The following is a 12,687-nucleotide window of genomic DNA, read 5'->3' as shown; positions in this document are numbered from 1 at the left end:
GCCTTCAACACAGCTATCAATCTCAATGCCTTCAACACAGCTATCAATCTCAATGCCTTCAACACAGCTATCAATCTCAATGTCTTCAACACAGCTATCAATCTCAATGTCTTCAACACAGCTATCAATCTCAATGTCTTCAACACAGCTATCAATCTCAATGTCTTCAACACAGCTATCAATCTCAATGCCTTCAACACAGCTATCAATCTCAATGCCTTCAACACAGCTATCAATCTCAATGCCTTCAACACAGCTATCAATCTCAATGCCTTCAACACAGCTATCAATCGCAATGTCTTCAACACAGCTATCAATCTCAATGCCTTCAACACAGCTATCAATCGCAATGTCTTCAACACAGCTATCAATCTCAATGTCTTCAACACAGCTATCAATCGCAATGTCTTCAACACAGCTATCAATCTCAATGTCTTCAACACAGCTATCAATCTCAATGCCTTCAACACAGCTATCAATCTCAATGTCTTCAACACAGCTATCAATCGCAATGTCTTCAACACAGCTATCAATCTCAATGTCTTCAACACAGCTATCAATCGCAATGTCTTCAACACAGCTATCAATCGCAATGTCTTCAACACAGCTATCAATCTCAATGCCTTCAACACAGCTATCAATCTCAATGCCTTCAACACAGCTATCAATCTCAATGTCTTCAACACAGCTATCAATCTCAATGCCTTCAACACAGCTATCAATCTCAATGCCTTCAACACAGCTATCAATCTCAATGTCTTCAACACAGCTATCAATCTCAATGTCTTCAACACAGCTATCAATCTCAATGTCTTCAACACAGCTATCAATCGCAATGCCTTCAACACAGCTATCAATCTCAATGTCTCCAACACAGCTATCAATCTCAATGTCTTCAACACAGCTATCAATCTCAATGTCTTCAACACAGCTATCAATCTCAATGTCTTCAACACAGCTATCAATCGCAATGCCTTCAACACAGCTATCAATCTCAATGTCTTCAACACAGCTATCAATCGCAATGTCTTCAACACAGCTATCAATCTCAATGTCTTCAACACAGCTATCAATCTCAATGCCTTCAACACAGCTAGCTATCAATCGCAATGCCTTCAACACAGCTATCAAACACAATGCCTTCAACACAGCTATCAATCTCAATGCCTTCAACACAGCTATCAATCTCAATGCCTTCAACACAGCTAAGTATCAATCTCAATGCCTTCAACACAGCTATCAATCTCAATGCCTTCAACACAGCTATCAATCTCAATGCCTTCAACACAGCTATCAATCTCAACGCCTTCAACACAGCTATCAATCGCACTGTATTCAACACAGCTATCAATCTCAACGCCTTCAACACAGCTATCAATCTCAATGCCTTCAACACAGCTATCAATCTCAACGCCTTCAACACAGTTATCAATCTCAACGCCTTCAACACAGCTATCAATCTCAATGCCTTCAACACAGCTATCAATCTCAATGTCTTCAACACAGCTATCAATCTCAATGTCTCCAACACAGCTATCAATCTCAATGCCTTCAACACAGCTATCAATCTCAACGCCTTCAACACAGCTATCAATCGCCATGTCTTCAACACAGTTATCAATCTCAACGCCTTCAACACAGCTATCAATCTCAATGCCTTCAACACAGCTATCAATCTCAACGCCTTCAACACAGCTATCAATCTCAATGTCTCCAACACAGCTATCAATCTCAATGCCTTCAACACAGCTATCAATCGCAACGCCTTCAACACAGCTATCAATCTCAATGTCTCCAACACAGCTATCAATCTCAATGTCTTCAACACAGCTATCAATCTCAACGCCTTCAACACAGCTATCAATCTCAACGCCTTCAACACAGCTATCAATCTCAACGCCTTCAACACAGCTATCAATCTCAATGTCTCCAACACAGCTATCAATCTCAACGCCTTCAACACAGCTATCAATCGCCATGTCTTCAACACAGCTATCAATCGCAATGCCTTCAACACAGCTATCAATCGCAATGTCTTCAACACAGCTATCAATCTCAATGCCTTCAACACAGCTATCAATCTCAATGTCTTCAACACAGCTATCAATCTCAATGCCTTCAACACAGCTATCAATCTCAATGCCTTCAACACAGCTATCAATCGCAATGTCTTCAACACAGCTATCAATCTCAATGTCTTCAACACAGCTATCAATCTCAATGTCTTCAACACAGCTATCAATCTCAATGTCTTCAACACAGCTATCAATCTCAATGCCTTCAACACAGCTATCAATCTCAATGTCTTCAACACAGCTATCAATCGCAATGTCTTCAACACAGCTATCAATCGCAATGTCTTCAACACAGCTATCAATCGCAATGTCTTCAACACAGCTATCAATCGCAATGTCTTCAACACAGCTATCAATCTCAATGTCTTCAACACAGCTATCAATCTCAATGTCTTCAAGGACACTATTTTTGGACTACGGTGGAACCCCCCCTTCTAAGCCAGGACCCCCTAATTCGTGACACCCCCCCCCCCTCCCCCCAATAAGACCTTGGTTTCTTAGATGTTCTGTTCATAGCCTCTGTTACTTTATTTCCATTTGAAGACTCCCTTCTTTGACCTGTTTTCTCATATTTAGGAAGGTCTTTAAGTTTAACCCCTTGACTGCCTTATGACGGGTATACCCGTCATGCGCTTGCGCCTGTCTTCTCCGTTCAGGAATTTTCCAGAAATGCTACGTCACTGCTGACACACAAATAGCAGCCAATCGGCAATGCGATCGTGACGTCACAGCCACTGGTTTTCTAAGCGGCGGCCATCTTGGTAAGCAGGATATTGCGTGCTTCGGCTGCTACTAGTGCTAGTACTGGTTCAGTTAGCGTTTGGGAAGTTCTTCGGCTGTCATCATGGAAACCATGAATGTTCTGTATGAACGCTTAGTGGGACTTATTCACTGGCCAGATAGGCAGTCTCTGCATGACAGCATGCCACATGAGTTCATTGAGGCCTTTGGAAGAAATGTTGCTGTGATCATTGACTGCTTTGAGATTTTTATTGAAAAACCTTCAAATTGTAGGGCTCGCTCAGAGACATGGTCAAATTATAAACACAACCACACCATGAAATATCTCATAGGCATAACACCACAGGGGGTTATTTCATTTCTGTCGAAGGGGTGGGGAGGGAAGGCAAGTGATAAGATGATAACAGAAAATAGTGGATTTCTGAATCATCTGTTACCAGGAGACAAAGTGCTAGCAGATCGCGGCTTTGATATAGAGGAGATTGTAGGTCTTGCATGTGCAGAGGTGAAAATCCCTGCATTTACTAGGGGAAAGTGTCAGATGCATTCCCAGGACATTGAGCAGACAAGGAAAATTGCACATCTAAGGATCCATGTTGAACGTGTAATTGGCAATGTTGTAATGAAATATACCATTCTGAGTAGTACTATCCCCATCAATCTAATACTGCCTTGTGAAGGCGAGGATGTAACATTCCTCGACAAAATAGTGGTTGTTTGCTGTGCCCTGACCAACATGTGTCCAAGTGTGGTGTGATTGTGTTTGACTCTGAAGATGTGTGTGTATAGCATTCTGGAATCATCCCATTGTATCAGAATTGTGTTTACAACTTTCTTGTTGTGCTCTGACTTGTATGTGCAGTGACATGGTGATTTGTTCTGTTATTTTCAGAGTTTAAATGGCTTACATTAAGTAACAGTCACACCAACAAACACTTAAACAGGCACATATGTATGAACAGCTCAAGTCATGTGTATGGGACAGAAGAAAGATTTATTTTGTGTCACATTATCATTATAACATACACATGCATGTACATTCTATGAGTCTAGTACTAGTAGACAGCTGCACATTCTTTTTCCAATGTTGTACTTTTCTGTGCATGTGCTCACAGTACAAAAATAAAAAATAAAAACAGAACACATTTGTTTATGAAGTCAACCAAATATTTGTATTAATGTGTGTGTGTGTGTGAATTCAGATTTGGCACACAAATGAAACAACAAGTAAGTGTGCAAGACTTGCACAGTTAGGCAAATACATACTTCAAAATATGCAGTCACTCAGTCTTATAACCTCAAACAGCATGACACTGACAGAAAACCCCCAGACAGCTACACTAAGCTAAAGTGACATGTCAAGGCAAGCCGGACAAAACCAAGCATCATCTTTCCCTGGCAAATGATCAAGTCCAACACATGCCGTGTGGTACCACTGAACTTTGCAATTTTCACTGTCACAAGCAACCATGTCACCACTTTCAGGCTTGCGACACAAACACCACACACTGACTTTTCTCCTGGGCTTGCCCTTGGAACAAATAACTCTTTTGGTTCTTTTCGGGGGAGGATTGCTTTTCTGAGGACTGAGTGGCATTCTTTCAGAAGTTCTGGTTAGATGCTGTGTCTGTGAATCTGGAGTGACAATCACAGATGTTGAAGCTGTGTGAATGTTTGTGAAGTGTTTTGCAACCATCTCTGGCAGGATAACTCTTTGAAAAAATGCCTTGGCTTTTTCCTCTGCGCGCTGCAAAAAGGCAGCGTCTGGCTCCACCCTCACAACCACACAATCTACTGTGGTCCACACAACAAAGTCACAGTAATCAGCCTTGGTTGCAAGAAGCTGACACTGAACCTGGGCGTAATAGGGATGGCCAGGTTTCAGTACAAATTCCCCATCACTTTGCAACGACAAACAGAAACATGTATCATTGCACGCCTCACGCACAGTCACCTCTCAGTGCTGCTTACCAAGATGGCCGACGCATCACGCGTGCATGGGAACACCTACGTCATCGCGCATTGCCGATGGCTTGGAAGGATACCTCATTCTCATGAATAAACATAAACGGTGACGCGGTTTTGCGTCTGAAGGCTATTTTCGGCCTTGGTGACAGGGTAGGGGAGAGAAATCTCGACTCGTCAAAATGGCTAACGGTGACAGTCGACCGGGCCCTAGCAGGGAAAAACAAAGCCGGACTGACGCTACTGGCGGTGCAAATGATTATGGATACTGACAGGGGAAGGGGGAGATCTTCTTTCGGACGATTCGTTGGAAACAGGTAGATGACAGTGATTATAATCCTTTCTTGGAGCAAGCAAAACAGCCACCTGTGTTTGATCCACAGGCACCGGAAGATGCGCCGGACTGATTTTTCAAAAGTTCATATTTAAACATCATTATAAGCCAAACTAATTATCATTTCCATGATTAGACACTAAAAACAGATTATTGGTTCAATTTCCTTTAAAAATAACATAGGTTTTACTTACCCACCTACTGCCAGTTTGGAGCTAGAATTTTTTGTGAATTATTACACCCCAAACTCCAATATTCCCTGGCAGTCAGGAATGCACATACGCAAGTTTTGATTGGCAGCGAAAGGGTTAAAGGGAGGGGGTCCACTGTACTATCATGATGGAACACAGAACAAGTTTTGATTGGCAGCGAAAGGGTTAAAGAGGGTCCACTGTACTATTATGATGGAACACAGAACAAGTTTTGATTGGCAGCGAAAGGGTTAAAGGGGGGTCCACTGTACTATCATGATGGTACACAGAACAAGTTTTGATTGGCAGTGAAAGGGTTAAAGAGGGGTCCACTGTACTATTGTGATGGTACACAGAACAAGTTTTGATTGGCAGTGAAAGGGTTAAAGGGGGGTCCACTGTACTATCATGATGGTACACAGAACAAGTTTTGATTGGCAGTGAAAGGGTTAAAGAGGGGTCCACTGTACTATTATGATGGTACACAGAACAAGTTTTGATTGGCAGTGAAAGGGTTAAAGAGGGGTCCACTGTACTATTATGATGGTACACAGAACAAGTTTTGATTGGCAGTGAAAGGGTTAAAGAGGGGTCCACTGTACTATTATGATGGTACACAGAACAAGTTTTGATTGGCAGCGAAAGGGTTAAAGAGGGGTTCACTGTACTATTATGATGGTACACAGAACAAGTTTTGATTGGCAGCGAAAGGGTTAAAGAGGGGTTCACTGTACTATTATGATGGTACACAGAACAAGTTTTGATTGGCAGTGAAAGGGTTAAAGGGAGGGGGTCCACTGTACTATCATGATGGAACACAGAACAAGTTTTGATTGGCAGCGAAAGGGTTAAAGAGGGGTTCACTGTACTATTATGATGGAACACAGAACAAGTTTTGATTGGCAGCGAAAGGGTTAAAGGGGGGTCCACTGTACTATCATGATGGAACACAGAACAAGTTTTGATTGGCAGTGAAAGGGTTAAAGGGGGGTCCACTGTACTATCATGATGGTACACAGAACAAGTTTTGATTGGCAGCGAAAGGGTTAAAGAGGGGTTCACTGTACTATCATGATGGTACACATAACAAGTTTTGATTGGCAGTGAAAGGGTTAAAGGGGGGTCCACTGTACTATTATGATGGTACACAGAACAAGTTTTGATTGGCAGTGAAAGGGTTAAAGAGGGGTTCACTGTACTATCATGATGGAACACAGAACAAGTTTTGATTGGCAGTGAAAGGGTTAAAGGGGTCCACTGTACTATCATGATGGAACACAGAACAAGTTTTGATTGGCAGTGAAAGGGTTAAAGAGGGGTCCACTGTACTATTGTGATGGTACACAGAACAAGTTTTGATTGGCAGTGAAAGGGTTAAAGGGGGGTCCACTGTACTATTATGATGGAACACAGAACAAGTTTTGATTGGCAGCGAAAGGGTTAAAGAGGGTCCACTGTACTATTATGATGGAACACAGAACAAGTTTTGATTGGCAGCGAAAGGGTTAAAGGGGTCCACTGTACTATTATGATGGAACACAGAACAAGTTTTGATTGGCAGCGAAAGGGTTAAAGAGGGGTCCACTGTACTATTATGATGGAACACAGAACAAGTTTTGATTGGCAGCGAAAGGGTTAAAGAGGGGTCCACTGTACTATTATGATGGTACACAGAACAAGAGAACCTCTTGTTATTATTCCGCTACAACTGGTAAATTGTTACTCTTTGTATAAGACATTTTACTGCAAAAGGAACTGCTTCTCAGAAAAAAATAATACTTTTACTTGTTTTCCAACAACTCCACAATAAAACTGCACTGGGAAATTCTACAGTTACACTCACTTCTAACTGGCAGAGCACAGTAAAACTTCTTCCATCCAAAGACCCTCTCCTTTCCTAGTCCTCATTGTCTCAGATTGCATTAGGTCTACAAACAGAAATATTACTGCACTACAAGGCATCACAGGCTATGACTTTAAAACTGAATACCTGGCACAGTGCGTTCTGAGCAGGAATGTCGAACTTCTTCAGGACGTAATCCAGCGTCTCTGCCAGGCCCGCCTGCTCCACACCCAGCATGGAGGGCTGGAACAACAGCTCTGGAACCCTGCAAATGTCACATGTTTACTTTATAATCATACACAAAATTACAAGAATGAGACTGAGGCAAACTTGTAAAACAAAACAAAAAAATCTCACTGGGGTGTGCTTGCCTCCTGAAGCTGAGTCTGGACCAAACCTAAGTCTACTTGGTAAACATTCAAAAAAAGAAATACCTCTAAAACTTTGGTCACCACTATCATGTCTATGCTGCCTCAACTTTTTAGGAAAAGCAAAATCAAAAAGAGCTATAAAAACAACTGAGATAAAAGGTACTTGTAAATGACCTCAAGACTTTCAACATTAACTTTCATAAAAATCTATTCAGCATTATTTGAGGTCTGCTTTTTGTACACACACACACTCACACACACACACACACACACACACACACACACACAGTGGCACACACAAAAACACCACACACACACACACACACACACACACACACACACACACACACAGTGGCACACACACACACACACACACAGTGGCACACAAAAACACCACATACACACACACCTTGGAAGACAAAGGTCCTCAGACAGGTACAGTACAATCATGTACAGTCGAACTCGCTTAAGACGAATCACTGGGGATCGGGAAATAAGTTCGTCTTAACCGAAATTCGCATTAAGAGAATTGATTGATTTTTTTACTGTCACAATTTTAGAAGTAAAATTTAAAAAGTCGTGTAAAAGCATGTACATGCACATTCTGATCAATCTCCGATTTCATGGTGTCCACCAGTTCTGGTGCATGTACTACCCTGGCCAAGTTTCCTCTCAAGACATCAAAGAGACCGCCCCATAGGTTAAACTCCCCATAGGTTAAACTCGGTCACTGACCCGGGTGCAGGAAGTGTTTCCTCTCTCATATGAAAGGGGAACCACCTCTCATAGCTAAAACTGGGTCAATGACCCCTGGGAAGAAGGTCAGTGTCTATAAAGAAGGCCACCCAGCCATCACAATGGACCTGCCTTTGATCTCGCCTCACACGCAGATCCTTGTAACCTTGTGACTTTTAGAGACAAAGCGGCTCTGGGGCGATGAAAACATGTTTGTTAAAAGAGGGGTTCGTTATGCAAATGATATGATAATCATGTCATCTCGGGACGAGTTTAAAGATTTCGTCATAAGCGTGAGTAACTTACAGACATTATGCATGCTTGGGAATCCAAAAAGTGCTCGTTATAAGCATAAATTCGTTACAAAGAATTCGTTTCAAGCATTTTTTTTTAAGCATGAAGAAAGAGGTAGTCAGTTGGGAACTTAAAATTAATACGTTATAAGTCAAAATTCGTAACTAGCGTGTTCGTTTTAGGTGGGTTCGACTGTATTGACTATTGACTGAATGTAAAATTTGTCACTTTGCGTAAAAATGCTCCAGCACAGCAGCCTTTACCTACCTGGTTCGCTCCACACCGACATGCAGCTGGTAATACTCAGCCAGGTTCATCTCCCCCATCCCTGCCATGTCCAGCTCTCTGAAAGTGAAACACACAGAGTTTCCAGTCTTCTGTTTAAAGGGAACTGCCTACGCCCGTTCTAAGGGCTCCATATTTCTGCCTCTATATCTGCACACAGTTAAGCTATTCTTACCGTCCATACACCCCCCACCCATGCACGTACGCAAGCACACGCATACAGCAGATATACCACAACAGCTTTTGATCCTCAGGAAACACTTGTTCGAACACGGGCCGGAACACGGGCCGGAACGGACATGGGTCAACTTTACGTGCAGATTCAGTGGTGATATTTATGTCCAACTCCCGTGTCACCTCTGTGGCGCATGAAACACCTTTGGTCATTCTGCAACGGGGATGATTAAACCTGTGACCCAAAATTTCCCAGCAATGATATAATAAAGCGATGAAAAAATGAAAGAAATGAAAAATGAAACAATAAGTGAACTTGTCTCAGCCCCTGCGACTTTCAGTTTGCCCCATCCCCAACTACAAGTCAAGCCAGTAAGAGCGGTGTGACGCCATCAGGCCAACTCCACCTGAGCTGGGCCACTTGATTGACAAAGAGGGGAGGAGCGGTAGTGGATTTCATGCCTGGGGTGGGTCTATTTTTGTGAGAAAAAAAAATATCAAGATTATCTCACTTTTGAAATTCAGGATCGTGTTCCTTCAGCATGGTTTCCAGCTCTTCTAGTTTCTCGTCATCTGCCTCAGAGTCACTGGTTCCCTGTTCCGTGTTCTGGTGGCAGACAAAATAATACATTCAAAATTAAGGTACGTCATTCATTAGCTGCTAAAATATTTTCTAACAGCATCTCAAAAAAAGAGAAATTGAGAGATTGAAAAAGAATTCACACCAGGACAAGCGACATCAAGCAATATTTCAAAGAGCACTGTGACTTCTGTTTGAAATGAAGTCTTTTAAGGTATTTGTGTGTGAGCAAGTGCGTGCGTGTGTGTGTGTGTGTGACAGTGTGTGTGTGTGTGTGTGAGATGTAGGTGGGTATGCTAGTGTAACCTTACAATCAGTGCATGTTCAAACAATAGACGATGTTCAATAATAACTCTGTCAGGATTGTATGGGTTGTGAAAGAGTGAGTACCCTTGCTTTTTCTCCCACAAACTTACTTTCCTGTTCCTGTATATGTGTATCACACCCCCTCGCTAGCGACTGGCCTATGATGTCACGTGGGAAATAATGTCACGTGCTGTCTCATACACGTGACCAGGAAACACATGTGGTAAGTTGGTCAGAGAAAAAGAAAGGTGACTCATCCTTTGACAACCCATACAAACCTGACAGAGTTACTTTGACAATTCGTCTATTATTTACGCAACCCTCTGTCTATGAACACTAGAGAGAGACAATTCGTCTATTATTTACGCAACCCTCTGTCTATGAACACTAGAGAGAGACAATTCGTCTATTATTTACGCAACCCTCTGTCTATGAACACTAGAGAGAGACAATTCGTCTATTATTTACGCAACCCTCTGTCTATGAACACTAGAGAGAGAGACAATTCGTCTATTATTTACGCAACCCTCTGTCTATGAACACTAGAGAGAGAGACAATTCGTCTATTATTTACGCAACCCTCTGTCTATGAACACTAGAGAGAGACAATTCGTCTATTATTTACGCAACCCTCTGTCTATGAACACTAGAGAGAGACAATTCGTCTATTATTTACGCAACCCTCTGTCTATGAACACTAGAGAGAGAGACAATTCGTCTATTATTTACGCAACCCTCTGTCTATGAACACTAGAGAGAGACAATTCGTCTATTATTTACGCAACCCTCTGTCTATGAACACTAGAGAGAGACAATTCGTCTATTATTTACGCAACCCTCTGTCTATGAACACTAGAGAGAGACAATTCGTCTATTATTTACGCAACCCTCTGTCTATGAACACTAGAGAGAGACAATTCGTCTATTATTTACGCAACCCTCTGTCTATGAACACTAGAGAGAGAGACAATTCGTCTATTATTTACGCAACCCTCTGTCTATGAACACTAGAGAGAGACAATTCGTCTATTATTTACGCAACCCTCTGTCTATGAACACTAGAGAGAGACAATTCGTCTATTATTTACGCAACCCTCTGTCTATGAACACTAGAGAGAGACAATTCGTCTATTATTTACGCAACCCTCTGTCTATGAACACTAGAGAGAGAGACAATTCGTCTATTATTTACGCAACCCTCTGTCTATGAACACTAGAGAGAGACAATTCGTCTATTATTTACGCAACCCTCTGTCTATGAACACTAGAGAGAGACAATTCGTCTATTATTTACGCAACCCTCTGTCTATGAACACTAGAGAGAGAGACAATTCGTCTATTATTTACGCAACCCTCTGTCTATGAACACTAGAGAGAGACAATTCGTCTATTATTTACGCAACCCTCTGTCTATGAACACTAGAGAGAGACAATTCGTCTATTATTTACGCAACCCTCTGTCTATGAACACTAGAGAGAGACAATTCGTCTATTATTTACGCAACCCTCTGTCTATGAACACTAGAGAGAGAGACAATTCGTCTATTATTTACGCAACCCTCTGTCTATGAACACTAGAGAGAGACAATTCGTCTATTATTTACGCAACCCTCTGTCTATGAACACTAGAGAGAGACAATTCGTCTATTATTTACGCAACCCTCTGTCTATGAACACTAGAGAGAGACAATTCGTCTATTATTTACGCAACCCTCTGTCTATGAACACTAGAGAGAGAGACAATTCGTCTATTATTTACGCAACCCTCTGTCTATGAACACTAGAGAGAGAGACAATTCGTCTATTATTTACGCAACCCTCTGTCTATGAACACTAGAGAGAGACAATTCGTCTATTATTTACGCAACCCTCTGTCTATGAACACTAGAGAGAGAGACAATTCGTCTATTATTTACGCAACCCTCTGTCTATGAACACTAGAGAGAGACAATTCGTCTATTATTTACGCAACCCTCTGTCTATGAACACTAGAGAGAGACAATTCGTCTATTATTTACGCAACCCTCTGTCTATGAACACTAGAGAGAGAGACAATTCGTCTATTATTTACGCAACCCTCTGTCTATGAACACTAGAGAGAGACAATTCGTCTATTATTTACGCAACCCTCTGTCTATGAACACTAGAGAGAGACAATTCGTCTATTATTTACGCAACCCTCTGTCTATGAACACTAGAGAGAGACAATTCGTCTATTATTTACGCAACCCTCTGTCTATGAACACTAGAGAGAGAGACAATTCGTCTATTATTTACGCAACCCTCTGTCTATGAACACTAGAGAGAGACAATTCGTCTATTATTTACGCAACCCTCTGTCTATGAACACTAGAGAGAGACAATTCGTCTATTATTTACGCAACCCTCTGTCTATGAACACTAGAGAGAGAGACAATTCGTCTATTATTTACGCAACCCTCTGTCTATGAACACTAGAGAGAGAGACAATTCGTCTATTATTTACGCAACCCTCTGTCTATGAACACTAGAGAGAGACAATTCGTCTATTATTTACGCAACCCTCTGTCTATGAACACTAGAGAGAGAGACAATTCGTCTATTATTTACGCAACCCTCTGTCTATGAACACTAGAGAGAGACAATTCGTCTATTATTTACGCAACCCTCTGTCTATGAACACTAGAGAGAGACAATTCGTCTATTATTTACGCAACCCTCTGTCTATGAACACTAGAGAGAGAGACAATTCGTCTATTATTTACGCAACCCTCTGTCTATGAACACTAGAGAGAGACAATTCGTCTATTATTT

The 12,687-nt window shown here is 41.7% G+C and overlaps 1 protein-coding gene across 1 annotated transcript in view; it reads right to left on the bottom strand.

Annotated features, from left to right (window-relative positions):
• Positions 1-12,687, bottom strand: part of LOC138948183 (actin-related protein 5-like) — a 65,136-nt gene that overhangs the window by 2,728 nt on the left and 49,721 nt on the right. The window contains exons 15-17 of the mRNA XM_070319683.1: positions 9,521-9,615; positions 8,817-8,894; positions 7,297-7,414 (exon numbers count right to left, since the gene is read on the bottom strand). Of these exons, the coding sequence (XP_070175784.1) occupies positions 7,297-7,414; positions 8,817-8,894; positions 9,521-9,615 (291 nt within the window). The remainder of the gene's footprint in view (positions 1-7,296; positions 7,415-8,816; positions 8,895-9,520; positions 9,616-12,687) is intronic.

Source organism: Littorina saxatilis, linkage group LG15, assembly GCF_037325665.1.
Source record: "Littorina saxatilis isolate snail1 linkage group LG15, US_GU_Lsax_2.0, whole genome shotgun sequence".
In the NCBI taxonomy this organism is placed as follows: domain Eukaryota; kingdom Metazoa; phylum Mollusca; class Gastropoda; order Littorinimorpha; family Littorinidae; genus Littorina; species Littorina saxatilis.
This window is presented reverse-complemented; position numbering and strand designations above follow the sequence as displayed.